The sequence below is a fragment of the Haliaeetus leucocephalus genome, unplaced genomic scaffold, assembly GCF_000737465.1.
Source record: "Haliaeetus leucocephalus isolate CR32 unplaced genomic scaffold, Haliaeetus_leucocephalus-4.0 Scaffold295, whole genome shotgun sequence".
Classification (NCBI taxonomy): domain Eukaryota; kingdom Metazoa; phylum Chordata; class Aves; order Accipitriformes; family Accipitridae; genus Haliaeetus; species Haliaeetus leucocephalus.
In genome coordinates, this window is record NW_010972731.1 from 1,696,399 (window position 1) to 1,715,431 (window position 19,033).

The window sequence follows — 19,033 nt, forward strand, 5'->3', positions numbered from 1 at the left end:
TGGGCCCGCTGCGGGAGCCGGGCGGAGGCCGGAGCCGGGAGCCGCCGGAGCCGGAGGAGATGGACAAACTGACCATCATCTCAGGATGCCTCTTCCTGGCCGCCGACATCTTCGCCATCGCCAGCCTGGCGAACCCGGACTGGATCAACACCGGCGAGTCCGCGGGTGAGGGGGGCCGGCGGCGGGGACGGGCTCTGCGGAGCCCTGTCTCCCCAGGGGTCCTGCTGAAGCCCATAAACCCTCTTTGCGCTCTGTAGAGCCGGAGAGCGAGGGCGGCATCCCCGGCTGCGTCTCCCCTGTTCAGTCACCTTGGACAGGGAATTTAGATCAGTCTCTCTGCGTAGTTTGTGGCAGGTTTCGAATCTTTCGTACTACGCAGACGTTTCCTTTGTTGCAGGGAAGATCTTGCTTTCCTTCATCTTTTTTTTTTCCAGAATATTTCCTGCATGCTGATTTTTACCACGTTTTAAGCCTAGGTCCCATGTGTTTTTTATTTTAGAATCTGACGTTGTTTTCTTTAAAAGAACAAGGATTTGTGCATCTGTCTTTTTGCTAATGATGTAATTGTATGAACAATTTATTTCAGCCTGTTGATAAGGACCTGCATGTTCTGATGAGTGGAGCAGGGAGAGATAAAAGGAGGAGGGCTGCTCTTTGATCTCATGTCCCAGAGAAACCCCAATCTCCTTGTCAGGAAAGGAAGCCATCCTTACTACAAACAGATGAAACTAACTTAACCACCTTTTCCTAAACTTACAATTTCCAAGCAAACCACAGGTATAGAATTTCTATGAGAAAAGGGGTCTTGGGGTAAAGGCTTCTGTCATAAATTCTTGAAGAGGGTTTAAAAAAATTGTCTTAGTCTGCCTTGCGTTTTCCATGCCTAATATTTGATGCGTGTAAGAGGATTGAACTGGTTCAAATGGAGTCATATTTCCTTTATTCTGATGAAGTAGAGTATTAAAAATGTTGGCTATTAGGGATTGATGACTGGGCATTCCCTCTGACCAGACTATCTTTATGGTTTCTTTGAATTGCTTCTAGTTACCTAGTCTAGAACCTGGCCTGTGCTACGTGGTCCAGAGGAGAGGAATGAGTCTCCTTCCTGAAGTGCAGCATTCAGGAACTCCCTAGATGAATTCACCGTTCCTCCTTTAGCTAATTGTGATGATTCTCCTGCCTGTGGCTACATAAAATAGTTGGTTCTTTCATCTTACAATTCCACCCAGCAGCAGTGCTGCAGTAATGAGCCCTTCTTCAGGGGTGTAAAGTCAAATAAAATAATCTTCATTTAAATATTTAAGTATCTCGTTCTTAAGTTGTGCCTCATGTTAACAGATCCTATGCAATGTGTAAGATGTTGGATTCTCTCTGCCTGTATAGAAATGAGATAACAAAAACTATTCTGAAGAAATTGCTGATGGATAGAAAGGTCTTTTGGGACCTAAGCACAGTCCATTACATTCTTTGTTAAAGAAAAAATGTTTCCTGAAATATTATACCTAGAAATCATTAATTCTTATTTACTTGATGGATGATTACTTAAGAATCATCTGCCATTTCTGTGCTGTACTCCTTTTACAGGTGCAAATAACAGTTTTAATTAGGCTGGCAAACATGAAATCTGTGTGGATTTTTATGAAGGACTTCACTAGTCAAATAATATTTTGACAGACCTAAGCGTCTTTTTTTTTTTTTTACTATATTTTGAAGCTGAACAAATTGTTGACTTGATAAAATTGTAAAGGAGAGCTAGCTGTCATCCTCCCTTAATGATTCTCTTGTAGATTTTTATTGATATGGGATTCAATGCACTCTGTTGTAAAGTTTCTGGTTAAAAGCAATATAAACGTATATTTCTAGTACTTAGACCTTCTAAAATGAGCCTTTTGCCCAAACTGTAAAGAAAGGAAGCGTGAGGATGCCCATTGAATCAAGGACTTCCTGTAGCAAACACTGTAGTATTGAATTATGAGAGAAGTGCTTTTATGAGTGCCATTCATTATGCAGAGACTGCTGTGGAGAAGTATGGCATAGGAGGACACAGCCCTGATGGTATACCCTGTCCCAGCTGCTAGTGAGATTCAGGCACTCTCAGCAGACTACCGTACTTGGACCACATTCAAGCCATCGAGCTTCCATATGTGCCACTAAGAAGTGGGGTTTTTTGAAGCATCTTGCTCTCAGCTGGTGAAAGAAACTATTTGCTTTACCTCTGTGTTCGATGGTTCATCTCCTATAGGAATTATTCTAGATTCTGCTTCTACAAGTCAGCCTAGTACCAAGGAGAAGGGGGAGTAATACTGTTTCTCTACTTGGCTGCTGTCCTCGGGGTTCTGAAAGGCAGCGTGGAACAGCCTGGTCTTCTCAATACTGCAGCTGTTTTAGAATTGCATAGAGCAGAGGTCTTGGCAAACCTTGGAGGGCAGCACTGCATTGGCTCATTCAGAGCTGTTTACAGCCATTAAGGTTGGGAACCTGGGCTTACGTTTCAGGAAAAAAAAAAATCTGTTCTGATTTGAATGCTAAACAACATGTACATCTTGCTCCAGAGATAATGATGATTTTCTGCTAAATTGGATAGCAAAATAAATCAGTGGCTTTAATGTTTTTCTGAAAAATCTAGATTGTTTTTAATATCTTTTTTAAAAGGAGCTTATGTTCTGGGGAAATCGATATAGGGGAAGGGCTGATTAGTCTCCTAAATCTTACCCTTAAGATAAGTTTTACAGTCATTTGAAAAATGTTGGCTGTAAAAATTCCTCTCCAGCATTGTAATTATGAGCAAAGGATTGCAACTGAGATCATTGAAGGTTTCAGATGCTTATCTGTCTTTAGGCCAGAGGAGCCACACCTCTGTGGATGTGGGTCCAAGTCTCCATTGGGCACTTTTTCTTTATGTAGTTTTGTAAGAATTGTTCATTAACTTGGTTTCAGGTACTTCATACATCTTTAAGATTATGAACGAAAGATGAAAATTAAATGGATTTTTCTTTCAGAGACTTCTCGGTGAGGTTTAGTTGTTTGTGGTTTGCAAGTACAGGACCCTGATAACTCCGATCTCAAAACCAGTGGCTTCTCAGTATTCTTGCACTGACATCCTTTTCTTATCAAACTGATATTCTATGTGAGAAATAAGGAGAGAGTTGGCTTTAATTTAAGGCAATGCCTAAGTTCCCACTGATTTCAATAGTAATGAATTTTGTTCCTGTATTTCTATACTTCTGCGATCAACTTTTAAAAGCTGATAGTTTTGTCTCCATATGTTCCTTTTTAGTGTGGGAGGGTCTTTAATGATTTTGGTATTTTGTCTTCAGTAGGGAAGGAGGGAGGATAGAAGTTGCTCTAGCTTCAGCTCTCAACCCTTTTGTAGGGAAAATGGTATGAATAGTATGCACAGTTGAAATTAGACCTGTTAAAAGCTGTACATGTTGGGGATGGTTGACAATTTGAAATGCTTTTAGGATAAGTGAAATAATTCAAGGGGTTAATTTAATCAAATAAAATCCCCCTTCAGAAAGCTAAGCTATCGGTTTGTTTATGGGCCTTAGTCATCCCTTCCTATGTAGCATGATTGTTCATTTGATTCCAATTTACAGAACAACATGTACCTTTTTTTATAGCAGTCATTAAGTTAATATGGATGTCAGAATTTAAGGCTGCTAAACTCTGATGGGTAACTTCTAAAGCAAGTATTTATCGCATCCTCTTATGTTGATACATATATCACAATGGGACACACAGTATAATGTTATGGCCAGGCCACTCAGCATATGCACAGCAGTGCTGACTCGGGTGATATGAGTGTTCGGCAGAGCTTCCAATTTCATCTTGCATCTGTGACATAAGCATCAAGGTCACTTATGTTAGGAATTATACTTTTCATTTAAACTGCCTTCTGTACCATGCTGTGCAGTAACAGTATGATAGTAAATTGTGAATCTACAACATGCCACTTACTTTAAATTGTCTGTTTTGTTTACAAATGCTGCCTTTCCATGTATCTTCCAAAGTATTATGTGTAGTTCTTGGTTTTGCATACTCAGTTGCTTTTTTTATTTGTGAAGTATGATTCCAGATTCAGTGGTATGTATGGTCTTTATAGAAGAGCAAGCTATACCCAGCAGGCCATCCCTCCTGAGGCAGTTAACTCCCTGCTCATGTGAAATAAGCTGTCTAGTACTAAGTGGCAAATTACTGCTATTCAGTGTTATTCCTCTCCACGTGATAGCTCTTCCTGAGGAATTTTGCTCCACAGTTCCAGCAGGAGCTGTAGCTTTGTTGGGATCAGCTTAATGAACTATCACAGGTGATATGACCAAGCAGCGATTCCTGGCTCCTGCTGAGTTTGAGACCACATTGCCACTGAAATATTTTTCTCTACTTGGAGCACTGACTGTACATGGAATAAACTCAAGACCACATGAAGGTACTTGAATGAACCAGTATTTCTAAATAGAATAGAGTAGATAGAATAAATAAAGCATTAACAACTTAAAAGAGGGTGTAAACTTGAGTTCCAGCTAGCACTATTGTTCTAAATGCAGTTGTCTGCTCAGAAAGCAGTGATACATAAAAATCAGTATGGCACATTACCATGTACTTCTGCCCTTTAGGGCCTGTGCTGAGAAACTGTTAATGTACAGTGGTTCTCTGTGGAGGAATTGTGATACAGGGCAATCATTGTGCTGAAGTAGATAGTGTTTTGGTTTGTTTCTTTGATGTATGGGTAGTTGGCTTTTCAAAAACTGTCCATAAAAGGATTCTGGCGATCGTTTGTTAAGCATCTTGCAGTATACTCAAAACACAGCATGCTTCTCCCAGTTCTTTTCAGCAGAGAATGATGGGACATGATAGGAAGCAATTCTGAAACATTACTTTTTCCTAATTTTTTTAATACTCTATCATGTAGTGACTGTGACAGGAGAAGTTATTTGCCCTTTCATGAACCTGTTTGGATTGCATGCTGAGAATTTAAAAAAAAAAAAAAAAAGGGGGGGGGGGATGATACAGAGACTAGAGAATTATGTGCCATTATGCCCTAGAAAGAAGTGACTGCTGAAAAGCAGTCTGTAAAGCCATCTGAACGTCAGAGTGTTACAATTAGGTTCTGCAACATAATTGCTAGGAAAACACTTTCCTTTTGGTAGATGCCCCCATGTGCATGAGCAAGAAGGGAAAGGTGGTACTCTGTGATATGTTGCTGATCTGGACAATGAGGTGATTAGGACTTGCTGTAAGATGCAGGCACTGCTAACAGTACTTGCATTTTAGAGCTGTTGCCAGTGCCTTAAAAACAACGGTACAAAAGCCAAATAAGAACTAGTAAGGACTGGCAAAGAATCTAAACCCCATATAATCTGAATACTCTAACAAGAGCAGTCTGTTAATAGGTGTGCCTGGACTGGGAGTGTCAGTGCCATCTTTAAAATTAACATTTCCATTCCACTTCGTGACTGTAGATGTCTCTCAAGTGGATGTAAAAATCTGACAAAGCAGAGTGTTTGAATTGTGCTTGGGTTCTGTAATTGACCAGGCCTTAAGGCACAAGAAAAATTAATAGTAAGGCATTGTTGTAATGAATTAATTTTGTGCTTGCCCAATCACTCAACATTTAAACATATGGAACTATTTTATATGTAGGAAGAATCTCATGAAAGAGAACTGTGTCAGCCTGGTTATTCGAGCCTGCCAGAGCAGAGATGAGAGAGCCAATTGTTTTTGTCCATAGAGGAACTGATGTTTTACATCTGCTTTTTAACAAATACAAATTAATACTGTTTCTGTTAGGTGAATGTTTTGTTTTCTCTTTAGTGTGCGGAGGAAGTTTGCCTCCCACCAAATCCTGTTGAATTCCTCATTCTCTAATTAGTGTTAAAGAACTAGGTAAGAAATACCTGATTATAGAGTACAGATCTGGCAGCCAGTAACTTGTATTTAGCTTTCAAATCTAGCATCTGGCACGACTGACTTCAGATGTTGGAAAGTTACTGTGGTAGTACCTCAGTTTCTTCCTCTGTAAAATATAGGTGGTGTCTTTATCATAGGAACTTCTGTTAGCATTAGCAACAAAGCTTTAATTTGATGATTATTTTTTTTTAACCTTTCTTTCCTATCACAGTTTTACTCTAATAAACAGAGGGAAAAAAAAATAAGAATAACAGGTATTTCATTTGTCTTTTCTGATAGTAGGTGTTTTTGCTAAGGCACTTGAGTTACAGGTATTTGGAATAACTTTTTTTTCTTTAAAGTATTTACTCCATAGCGGTATGTACAGTTACTATAGAACTAAATTATATGCAGTATGTGCAGATACAGATTTGTTTTCTGTCTATCCTATGCTTTACTCCAGAAGTATGTAGTTGTAAATCTGCTTTATAGACAGTACATACTGTGGGAAAGGTACCTTGTTGAGATGACAGCTTTGTGTCTTCAGGAGCTATCTGTGTTTCACTAATAGCGATGATTTTTTTAAATCAGCTTAGAGCTGATTTTAGGTGTATTACATTTATTGCCACAATATGTCACTGAGATTAACACAAGAGTGACTTAAATATATGAACCTTAAAAGTAAGGGTTTAGTAATATGTACCGCAAAACAAAGATTTAAAACTGTCTGAAACAAACAAAAAAAAAAAAAAAAACAAAAAAAGAGGAAAAAAAAAAAAAGGAATCCTGTTAGTGACCTAGGCTTATTAAAAACATTTGTATCATTTAGTTTCCAGCCAGCTCTTACATGTGAGCAACATTATGTAAACTCCATTTGTACTTTTGCCAAGGCAAAGAAGATCAGTAGGTCAAACTTTTAAGCTTGACCTACTTTTTTATAGGTACCTCACAACAGCTCAACTTTTTCCCACTTATTTTCTTGCTAGTCTTGAAACAAAGTAGAGAGAACTAACTTTTCTTGTCTGCTGCAATACAGCTGCAGTATGTAGGATTTTCATCTGAAGCAGGAGTTCTCCACCTAGTTCTTGAATCCTTTTCCAGCAATGGTTGATACCTGTGTATTTCAGAAGAAGGTAACTAAAGTGAGTCATGGATGAGGAGGAATATTGACATTTGAAGAGGTTAAATGCTGCTATCTGTTTTAAAATCAAATAAAAAATGATATTTGTAGTATGGTGGAACAAATACAATATGGAGGTGTTTTTTATTTCTTGTACAAAGTAATTTGGGAAAATTATAAGTTGTTATAAATCTATAGTTTATACAATTTTAAATTAAACAATTTCTTATTACATAATTAAACCTGTTATAATTTACAGTGCCTACAAATTTAGTAATGGACAGAGTTGGGTTTTTTTGGTTTTGTTTTGTTTTTTTTAATTGAGGACTATATGCAGGAAAAAAGTTCTATGGTAATTTTGCAGCAATCCCCTTATGTGTGCTCCAGCTGCTTTGCTCAATCTCATTTTTCTTCCCCAAGCCTCTGACTGATGGAGATATACACAGATCTGAAAAACTGGAGATATGGCCAAGAAGAGGATCTGTGCAGGGTACATGTCTATTTTAAGGAGAGGGGAAACAAGCTAGAGCATTTGACTGGCAAAGCACTTATATTGGCCTAATTCCATAGGAATCTATATGGAATTAACAGTCAGAGGTCATATCCTTTCTGAGGGTGAAGCTTTTGGGTTCTTTCTATTATATTTGATTTCCTATTTGATGTATTATCTTGTATATGCTTTTTCAATTTTGTAAATAGAGTTGATTACAAGAGTTTGGTCTCTCTTGGGTACTTTAGGAAACAGTCTGATTGTGATGGTTTGTCTGCAGGATGAGCTAATGAAGTATGAAACACTAGCTGCTAAGAGTTAGAGGTTCAAAATTCCACAGAGTATGTAGAGTCTAGTTCTTCTCTTTGAGCAAGACATACTCAGTCTATTATGTCTGGGTCCTTGGGATGAACTAAAATGCTCCCTTGTGAAGGCATCAAAAGCCTCCCAGGGTTTTACTGCAGCATCAGAAGCCAGCATTTCCTATCCACGCAACGTAGTGTGATAAGCAACAGTTGGCTGCTACCCAAGAGCCTCATGGTAGCTGCAGTTCTGTGCCATAAATTACAAAGCACTTTGGGATTATTAAGCATGACAGTCTCTCAAGGTGTAATGATTAATAACCCACTTAGATGTTTAAATATTTGTCCAGTTGAAGACAGTTCACATTAGGCCTTGAACTTGACCATGAACAATTCTTTGTGCAGTTGTTTGGACACTGCATTAGGAGGGCTGAGCTGTCTCTGTGCTTGGTACATCCAAGAATTTAACAATCAAATGACAGTGTTCATAGGCAGTAAAGTCAAGAAGTTTACTTTTGTAGCGCTCATCATTGAGCCAGCTTCCCAGTTTATAGTTTTGCAGTTCTTGCTCCTGGATTTCCTGTTCTCTTGCTCTCCAGTCATTGTCCAGGTTATTCTTGCCTTGTTTCCACTTCTCTTGCTGTGACTGCTTCCAGCTATTGGCAGCAATGTAATTTGAAATTTAGTTGTATTTTAAGGAATAGGTAAGGAATCAGAGTAAGAGAGAATCGGACACCTGATTGTTCAGTGTGCCTCAGAACTGCTCTGCTGTGAATACTTCAAAAGAGCAGCTTTGAATCTAGATTCTTTCTACACTTCTCAAATTGATGACATATATACTAATGTTATTAGGATATCTCAGTGAAACTGCTTGCTTTCTGCAATAAAATCTTTGTATACATCTGAAATGGGATGGATCCTGACCTCCGTGATAGGCAGGGCAAATGTACAAGTAAGGGCGAATGGTTTTATCTGTAACTTCATCAGTATGAGCTTAATGCGTCAAACATACCCAACTTTTAATTGTAATGTCTATACCAAAACAAAGTGAAGAAAACTGATAAGAGGTTGTGATGGACCTCAAGTTTCCTGAAGGTTGACTTTTGTGTAGAAGGTGATTTGTTAGACTCAAAATTTGCTTTAATGTTCAGTCTTCTCTGTAGAAAACAGAGATATTATAAATGGAAGCATTAAGAGATACCTTTTCTTAAGCATAGACAGTGACCAACAGTATTCCCACAGTCAGTGGAAGTGTCAGCTTCAGAACTGCCACAGTGGAAGATTCTGATCTCCTTTCTTGTAGAGGAGAAAATGCAGTGCATCTTCTGTGCCTGTTGATGTGAGGGTTGTAGGCATTGCATGCTGCTGGGGAAGAGAAGTCACAAGGGTGAAGAAAGAACTTTTTTTTTTTTCCCCCATAGGTTGAATTCCATTCTAAAACTAATTATGCACCTAAATTCATGTGTTAATGATATAGTTCTCCATTGTGGAAACTCGTGTGGGAAGAAGCATGTTTCACTTTGTTTTTTAAACCTACACTTAATTCAATTTAAAAACTATGCAACAAGATTGTACAGGAAACCTGAAAAGATTGAATGGCCAAGAATTTCTAATGTGGTCTTGTAAATTCTTTCAGTGGAATATTATTGGGTCACTCAGCAATTACAAGACGCACCCTGAAGGTTAATACATGAAAAATGGTGAAATAAAGAGAGTAAAGGCTAGAAGTAGTAGTTGCTGTTTTACAAACAGAAGTCTGTTGACTTATGCCCAATGTAATCTGAAGTAAATGCTCTCTGTAAGTATATGTTCACTAAGATGAAGTTGGCGATAAAGACAGAGCATTTCTTGGCTGTTTATATTGAATCTAAAATTAGAAAGAATTCTGTTTCAGAATGTCAGTATAACAACTGTATAAACATATGTTAACAGATATGCTCTTCAGAGCACTATGTAACATCTGATTGCTTTTTAAGAATAGTCCCACTTGTTCAGAAAGGACTGAGCCCTGCTGTTAAGATAAAGTCGTATTTTATTTCAGTAAAGTGCAAATTTAACTGTTCAGGAGTGGTCTGTCTTCTCTTATTCTAGCCAAAAAAAAGGTTCCAGTCTATTTTTGTAGATGCTGATTTGTGATAAGTGAGGAAGTGTTATCACCGCACAGACAGCACCTGTTAATTGCCTAAATAATTCAGGCTTAAATTATGCAGGCTTCTAAAACAAGGACTTGCCCTGGTGTCACGGTTTAACCCCAGCCAACAACTAAGCACTGCACAGCCACTTGCTCACTCCCCCCCGGTGGGATGGGGGAGAGAGAATTGGAAGGGTAAAACTGGAAAACTCATGGGTTGAGATAAAGACATTTAATAGGTAAAGCAGAAGCAGTGCAGGCAAGCAAAGCAAAACAAGGAATTCATTCACTCCTTCCAGTCAGCAGGCAGGTGTTCAGCCATCTCCAGGAAAGCCGGGCTCCATCACACCTAACGGTGACTTGGGAAGACAAACGCCGTAACTCTGAACGTCCCCCCCTTCCTCCTTCTTCCCCCAGCTTTATATGCCGAGCATGACGTCACATGGTCTGGAATATCCCTTGGATCAGTTTGGGTCAGCTGTCCCAGCTGTGTCCCCTCCAACTTCTTGTGCCCCGCCCCCAGTCTCCTCTCTGGTGGGGTGGGGTGGGGTGAGGAGCAGAAAAGGCCTTGGCTCTGTGTGAGCCCTGCTCAGCAGTAACTAAAGCATCCCTGTGTTATCAACACTGTTTTCAGCACAAATCCAAAACATAGCCCCATACTAGCTACTGTGAAGAAAATTAACTCTATCCCAGCCAAAACCTGCACACCTAGCAAAAGGGTTAAGAAAATAGAACTTCAGGATAAATCCTGACTATGCTCCCTGCCTTCCTATTCTTCTTTTAGTGTTTTTGTTGTGATGGGAACTAGTAAATGCTTGAATTTGAGAATTATTACTGAAGAAGAAGGTTGGGTGGTTTGTTTTGGGGGGTTTTTTGGTTTCGTTTTGTTTTTCCAATTTGCCTGAAAAGTTGAAGTTACCTTTTTTACTGAGGGCTCTTAAAATATTAATCAGCCAGGAAACTGTGCTGGCTGTCCTTGAGGATGGATTGTATGTAGTTAAGCTATATGTCAGTCTGTCTTTCAGCACATGAAGCGTTACTTATACAGAATAAATTTTTTGTTGGCCCTGTACCTAATCTCTATGTAAAGTGCAGTTTAACCTGTATTGCCAGTTGTTACAAGCATGTCATACACAGCTTTGGCAACAGTTAAAAAGTGCCTTTAGGAAGAAAAACTAATGTTAGGTTTTATTCTACTTGAAATATTACTCTAGTTGCAATGAAATATGTCTTGGGACTTTCAGGTGCCATTCTTCAATTGACAAAGGTGCCTTATGGAATAAAGCATGTCTAGTAGACGTAGATAGTATCTTTTATATCCCCAGTTAGTAGAGTGGGGGAAACTTATGTGTCCAAAGAAGGGCTTGCAAGACCAGAAATGTGCTTAATCTTTCCAATTATTCTAGTTGTTCTAAGAAAAGGTATTACTTCTACCTGCAAACTTCCATTCTCATTTCCTCATTGCTATAAATACAATCCTGCCATCAGTTACGTGATTTAAAGAAATTGCCACCAGATTGTTAGTACACTTTATTTGCTTTTTAAATATTTTTTTCTTTATTTAGTAGGTCTGCTGTACTTTTGGGCAGTCTGGGCCTAAAATTTGCTCTCAGCAGTGGACCAGGAGAAAGTTAGGCTCAGCTGTAAGAAAGCATTCAAGCACATGAGGTGTATTTAGGCTGAGTGTTTGCAGAGCAGACACCTAAAATTTGCAAATATGTTTCTAACCATATAAATGCCAAAACGCATTTCAACACTTCTCTTTTCACCTTACGCCACTGGGTGATTCATAAGGCCATGGAAGAGCTAGATCAGTGGGTGTCCTTGGAGCGTGTCTGACACAAGCCGAGATGAGCTCAAAGCACAACAGTTACAGCTGACAGAGGAAGATGATCCTTATTCCTCCTGAATTTTATTTGATAAAATGTACAAGCAATCTTGAGGACAGGGCCAGACCCTGAATTTTCTCCCTACCCTTGAACGCCCTTGTCACTAGGCTGGAGAAATTGCTTTAGACTGTAACCAGGAAGGTTGACAGATATTTCATCTTCAGGAATGGAGAACAACGGGATTCTTTACTCGGTGTGATTTGGGGGTTTTGGTGTATCTGTTCTGATCTGCTTGGACATCTGTTCAGTTTGAAACACAACTGACTTGGTGAAATGGTGCTTTTAGATATGCAGGAGTTAAAAATGGAGAGTTCTGAAGTCCAGTTATTGCCAGCCTGTGAACAGACCACCTTATAAGACACTTGCGTGGAAAGTGATCCACTGAACTGTGAAGATCCAGAATTTCTGTGTTCTAGCTGGTTATGTTGTGCTCATACCATGTGGCAAATTCTGGTGCTGCAGTTACTGACCCAGCCTGGTCACCTCGCGTCACTGGCTGCTGTAGATGATGGCCAGCCTCAGAGAGCCTGCACGTCAACCATATGATTGTGAAGTGATTAGTGGACCATTTCTGAGAAGGCTGGGGTAGAATTGTGTGGTGTATTGGAGGGGGAGGTATCATTTTACAACTCTGTCTGAAGCCAAATATAACTCTGTTAAAAAGAACACAAGCTCATCAGATGTTAAATGGCAGAACAGCTGTAGGTGTCATAGCTTCTGGCTTTCAACTGAACATACAGCATAAAACTGGTGTAGCTGACTAGAAAAATCACTTTTAAATATTGACGCTGCCTTTGATCTTTTTTTTAGGCAGTGAATTTTGTCAACTTTGAGTAGCTCTATTTTGGTTGGGGGAAAAATGGAAGTAACTGGATTTTTTGGTTTTTAAGCTAAATGTAATTAAGTTCTTTATTTTTTCCAGGCCCTTGCCACTTCAGAAACTGTAAAGATTCTAGTCACTGACAACATTATCCTATTGTGAAAATGCTTGTAGTGTCAGAAAAACAACCAGAAGGATGCAACTTCAGTTAGAGATCCTGTTTACCAACATTTAATTAATGCTGTCTTCTGAAATGGAAAAGAATACCTTCAGCATGGGGAGATTTCTTGGCTCTGATATGTGAGAACACACAGAGCCTTTGTTATGTCCTCAGGAGAGCTGTTCCTGCATTGTTGCCTGAGGATAGCTCTTTAGTGTGTGGTGGTCCATCTCTTTAAAAAAAAAAAAAAAAAAAAGAGAGAACGAAACCCAAATATTAAAAAAAAAACAAAACATGCCAATACACAAGCAGCATGGCATTGAAACTTGTATGTTGGAATTCAGAAATAAACTTGGTTTTTATTGGTCCAAATGTCTGCAATTTAAACATTGCTTCCAACTTATATATCATAATGATTGTCATCTGTAGTAATAAACTTTTCTAAGTCATAAGGATCTTTCCCAACAGCTGGCCTGTGATTTTTTTTTTTTTTTTTTCTCTTTGGGTGTGGGAGGAGGGAGGGATAAGACTGTGCGGTTTTTGTGGAGGGGGGATTTGGTTTGAATTAGGCATGATACAAACACTGAATTGAAAACTTTTGCGAGAACTCAAGCACCAGATGGTCTTCAGCAGCAAGGCAGGCTTTTCTGCTAATATACCACAACTCTTTTAACATTGAGTTTAGACTTAAAAAATGAGAATTCTTCTGTTTAAAAGCCAGTAAGCTTTGGAGTTCTAAAGAGTGCCAAAATGGTACCTCATAAATTAAATTCTCTGGACGTTAGATTGTTAAATAGAATTCAGTTGGTAGGTTCCTCATAGGTAGCATAAGCTGGGTTTGAAGCTAGGGATGTTACCTAACCTACTGTTGCCAATATGAGTATTTTTAAGAAAGTCACTTAGTTCCTGAAACAAGGAGACACCTTTACATCTCTAGAGCAAGAAGGATGGTGCATTTCAAAGTTGGTTTGAAAGGGAGCGTTCTGATTTCAGAGAAGGGGATAAATGGAGAAGAGAAATAGCAGCTTGTATAATAACATGCTCTATCTTGCAATATTGTCTTGAATTGCTCTTAAAAGATGCACTCTAGAGACAGCAAGGACTTTGCAAGTAAACCTAGGTCTATTAAAACTGATCTTTTAACATTGTATAAATACTTTTTAGGTGTTTGTTTCATACCAATAAATATGAATTGATCTTGCATCTGGTCTGCTTCACACTGAGACACTCCAGAGCTTTTCCTCCAGGGTTACAATACCTATTAGATGATTTGAGAGACAAATCGGAGTGAATCCCAAAACCAAGATGGCATACAAAGGACAGGAAAGATAATTCATAATCCCTTTGTTTTGAACTCCTGTGTTCTGTGCCTTTGCAGTTAATCCTCTGTTATTCTTTTAAGCCTTCCCCTAGATCATCCTTTAACATTCATAAATCTTACTTTAAGTCTGAACTTGGTTGCCTCTTAATCTACTAACTGAACAACATACTGGAACATCCGCAATAAAAGAATCAATCTGTCGTGCCACATCCTGAATACTGTACTTGCAGGGTAACCTCAAAGTTATTTTAGTGACCTAAGTGCTAAAGAGCATCTATTTAAACTACCCCCATCCTTCACAAAAGAAGTAATTATTTATGTAAGAACAGTAACAGATATGGTATTCTCATACTTGATTGGAAACTGGCAGTTGGTCCTATCTTATATTTTGATCCTTTTATATAGCCTGTGTAGTTATTTAGGTATAATCCAGTTATTGTATTGTCCTACAACAGTGACCTAAGAAAAAAAGTGGAGGAAAGGGTGTTTGACTTGATTATGGTTACTTAGCTGCAGTTAATTATGTGTATGTGCTATTTTACAAAATGTTCTGATATGACATTATTTGAGGCTGTAAACATTTTTAAATTGCTTTAATGGGTCAATGGCTGAAAATTTAGGTGAGGACTGACTACGTTTCCTTTTACAAGGCTATAATTCTGAGCAGCTGTAGATACAAAAAAATTCTATGAGCTGTGCCTGTGCGTGTCATTCAGTGCGACCTTACGTACAGAGACCCTGTGATTCTGTTTAACTATTACAACATGGACCATGCCTTTTAGAATCAAGAGGTCTTTCCTAGCATTGTTAATCCTTTTTTCCTCCCTGGTTTTAAAGTGCTTTGCAAACCAGCAGGATACTGTATCTTTTTCCTTTTCACACCAGAGTTGGTGCATATCCTGCAAAAGCATAGCTTTTTCCCTAACCTTCTGCATTGCTTACTCTAAGCATGACAAATCTCCTCATAAGAGAGGGTATAGGGCCTGATTTCTGGTTGAGTTTTACCCTGGAATAAGTAGAACTAACTATGTGCACCCTGGAGTACGTCCCAGGCTATGGTACGGGAGGATCAGCAGTGTCAGTTCCCTGGATTTTTGGGAAAGGCAGAAGGGAGAGTACTCTGTTTCCAAGGAACTAATACCTGGAATTTAGAATTAATAGAAACTTTCCCCAAAACAAAATACATATAAATAAACCTAAGTCATTCTTTCTTCCCCCTTTGTATAGTAACATCACTTAAAGTGCTCATTGTGGGAAAATAAATTCCATATGTAAGACTGGGAAACATCCCACTTAAACTGCCAAATTCCTTGGATGACTTTGAAAAATTTTCTTCTTGGAAATACCTCCTCCTTGTTTGCTGTTACAGGCAGTTGCATTAAAACTATTCTTACCATGCTCTGTTGTTTGTTCCTCTCAGGAATTCCTCGGTTATGCTTCACTCACTTTGAAAGTGGTCTTCTGTCAGAGAGGCTTGGTTGCAGGCAAGGAGCAGCAGACATGTTAAAGGCAAGGTGGCCGAAGTCAACTTGATGGTTATCCTTAACATTGGTACAGGGAATTAGTCTGCCATGACCAAATCTTTGCATTCTCTTTAGACCCTTAAAGTTTCCACTTGGATTTGGTAGCAAGCTACAGCTGTGCACTAGTCAGCTGCAGCCTGTTCCTCCTCTTAGATGGACCTAGACCTTTTTCCATTCAAGTTTATTAATTGGATAGAACTTAGAAACTTTCCAAGAACAACTTCATTTCCTCCTGTCCTTGTCTGTGGCCCAATAATTGTTACAGCGAATGGCTTAACTGAGCTGCCCTTATTTTACATATGTCATTCTCTGGCATGTGACTGTTACCTAACCAGCAGCAATGAATGTTTTAGTGTGCCCAAATAACGTAGCTCCATGCACTGTGCTCGTTACTAAAACATAAAATTTATCAGTGTCCTTGCCACATTGGCGGTGCTCTAAGATTTACGTCACCAGCACCTCATTAGGAACCCTGTAAACTGTGCTCTTCGCTTTGCAAAGATGGTTTAACAAGTCCACAGTACACTAAAGAAAAGTATCTTGTTTGAGCAGAAATTGTCTGGCAGTCACAACTGGGGTTTCTAGCAGAACCACGCCATGTCATCAGGACAGAGAGGGAGGGATGGCGGGCGGGCTGTCTGGGAGCGGCTGGAGGTTTTAACCTCCTCACTAGGCATATTGGCCTGTAGTATTTATTTAATGTTACTAATAGGCATTTTGCTAAGGATGTGGTTGATACATGGAAGATAAAGTGAGGAAGCTGTTGTCAGGGAATATAAAGGGCTGCAGATGCATTTAAACCCAGGGAATAGCATTTTCTCTTAAATGATGGGAAATAGTAAGGACATTTTCAAGTGGGGACAGTAGCGGAGGACAGAGGAGGAGCAGGTACCCCAAGCTGTATGAGCAAGAACAGTTCTGGGGATTTGTGTTTTGTATGTTCAGGAGACAGCGTAGCTGCTGAGCTCTGTGACCTTTTAACATTTGAGCCCCACCTCGTTCACTGCATCGTGCTTTTACCATATTAGTTGCTCTTTATGCTATGGTAAGCTCTTCACGGCAGTGGCACCTCTCATGTGTCCATCTGGCATGCTTGATCCCACGTGTTCTGGCAATCAAATAATAGATGAACAGCGAACATCTGAATAGCTGCTGTTATGCTACTGCTTTCCAGCTGCGGTATCGCTGTGCCACTTTTAATAATTCAGAAGTGATGGAGAGGTAGGGGAGTGAAAGGGCTGCAGCAATCTTTGTTTCTCTCCATAGCTTGTGATTCCTCCTTGGTGGCTCTGTAGTTACCACAGAAACGGGAGAGGAATGGCACAGCACTGGCGGGGCTGGAGTGGGACTTGTGGGTCGGCTCCGTGGCAGCCACACATCTGCACAAAGGGGAAAAATGAGGGCTTGCCTTTCTTTGGTTTGGTGCCTTTTCCCCTCTTTCCCTCAACGGTTTTGTGGAACTTAATTGTTAAACAGGTGATGCTCCCAAATGTTGGTGTATTTGTTAAAGAGTCTTTTTATTAGTGATTCTAGTGAAAATATGTGGTATCAGAAAAAGAGCATTACTGGTGGTCTGGAGGAGTTGGGTGAGGTAGTGTAGCAATATGATCATGAAATCTTTTCACTGGTATAAACTGGAATCTCGGTTATAGTCAGACTGTCACTACTGGAAGGTTGTTTAATGTTTTTGAAATGCACTGGCACTTTAGGGAATAGATTTACTGGAAAAGACTAAGGACCACTTCACTGACATTTGCTCAGTGCAGCATTTTCTGTTTTGATCAAGGCTGTATCTCATTTTTAGTAATTAGAAATATATATCCTAATCATCTCTCACACTAGCTGTACTGACCTGCATAATGCCAGTCTCGGAAGATACAGAGGGAGAGGCATATGAGAGAGTGGAGCAGCCCCCTGCATCTCCAGGTTGTCGTTACAGCTCCGGATGGCTGTGCAGTGCGGGCAATGGGAGGTGGAGGATGGGCAAGCATGGTTACTCCACTGCACATGTTTTACGGCTGTATCCATCTTTAAGCTGCCTAATCTACTAGCATTAGCTGTGCTCTTTGTTTTATACCTGTGTTAGGTGCTTTGATTTTCAGTGATTATGCTGGAATTGTTCTGAGGGAACGACTAAAAACATCTTTTACTTAGGGATCAGAGTGGAACTTGGTGACTGGCTTGAGATGGACTGTTGGGCTCTTCTCTAACTACAGGCAGAAGGAGACTGTTCAATTCAGTATTTATGTCCCTCCTTTCAGTGATAGACTAAATAAGGTTAAACACGATTTTCTGGGGCAAGTTTTTGGCAGCTGCCTGGCTACTGTTTGCTTGATTGCTTAAGAAGGGGACCAAGACAATAAAATACCATGTAAACCCACTGTTCTTTTGAATTTTGTTGCAAATAAATACTTCTTTTGAAGTCTGCATTCAACAGGAGCTTTGTCACTATGGGAGCAAGCTCTGAGGTTCAGTTTCCTTCTGCACAGTTTATGTACATAAGTGAGGTATTCCTGTATAGTGAACTTAAACTTGAACTTTAACTAAATATATAAGCACATAATGAGGTTGTTTCTCCCAGTTACCTTTGTGGAACCTTTGGAAATAGTTTACAAACCTTCTTTTGCTCTCCATTTACCTCCACAGAGTTTGCAGACTCAAGGTTCAAAACGTTGAATATGGAGTATATCTACTTCAAATTTGTAGTCCATGAAGCAGAGTTAAGAGAAAATACTAAGTATGTGCTAACAAAAGCTTAACCATAAAGTAATGTTTGTATTTTTCCTCCAAAATGGCAGATCCTGAAGTTTAATTGCTGACACTTCAAAACTCTGATTAAAAAAAAAAAAAAAAAAAGAGTTGAACAACACACTTGGGCACTGGAAGTGATGTTTAGGAAACCCTGCTCTGAGTAGTTTCTTGCCACCTATCCTTGTGTCTTCAAAAGGGATGGTACCTTGGTACTGGCAATTGAGAGATTTTTGTGCTCTCTTTTTTCATGTTCAGTTGTGGGTTTGTTGGGGGGGGGGGTGTTGAGAAAATCAGCCTTTGGACAAGTAGATGCTGACAGCAAAAAAATTGCACTGAAAAATAGTAGTTCAAGATGGAGTTCTCCTCTATTTCCTTTGGATATGGCACTGCTGGGCTCAGCTTTGGTCCTGTCTGAATCTGACCTGTTAAATGTGCTCTTGTTAATTGAAAAATGTCTTCAATATAAATGGCAAATTGCATCCGAAAGATGAGTTGTCTCTTTCCAATACATGCTCATCTATAGCAACTGTTCTTCAGTTTCAGTTAATACACAAAACGGAATGGAGTCCAGCATAGTGGTTCTTATCACTGTTGCTTTTGCCAAAGTTAAAAATGCACTAAATTATTGCCACTGAAT

At 39.5% G+C, this 19,033-nt stretch overlaps 1 protein-coding gene across 1 annotated transcript in view; it reads left to right on the top strand.

The window, feature by feature from the left end:
• The first annotated feature begins 35 nt into the window (after positions 1–35).
• The window catches only part of LOC104833501 (chromosome unknown open reading frame, human C16orf52), a 29,999-nt gene continuing 11,001 nt past the window's right edge, over positions 36–19,033 (top strand). The window contains exon 1 of the mRNA XM_010570194.1: positions 36–165. Coding sequence (XP_010568496.1) covers positions 60–165 — 106 coding nt within the window. The 5' untranslated portion in view covers positions 36–59. The remainder of the gene's footprint in view (positions 166–19,033) is intronic.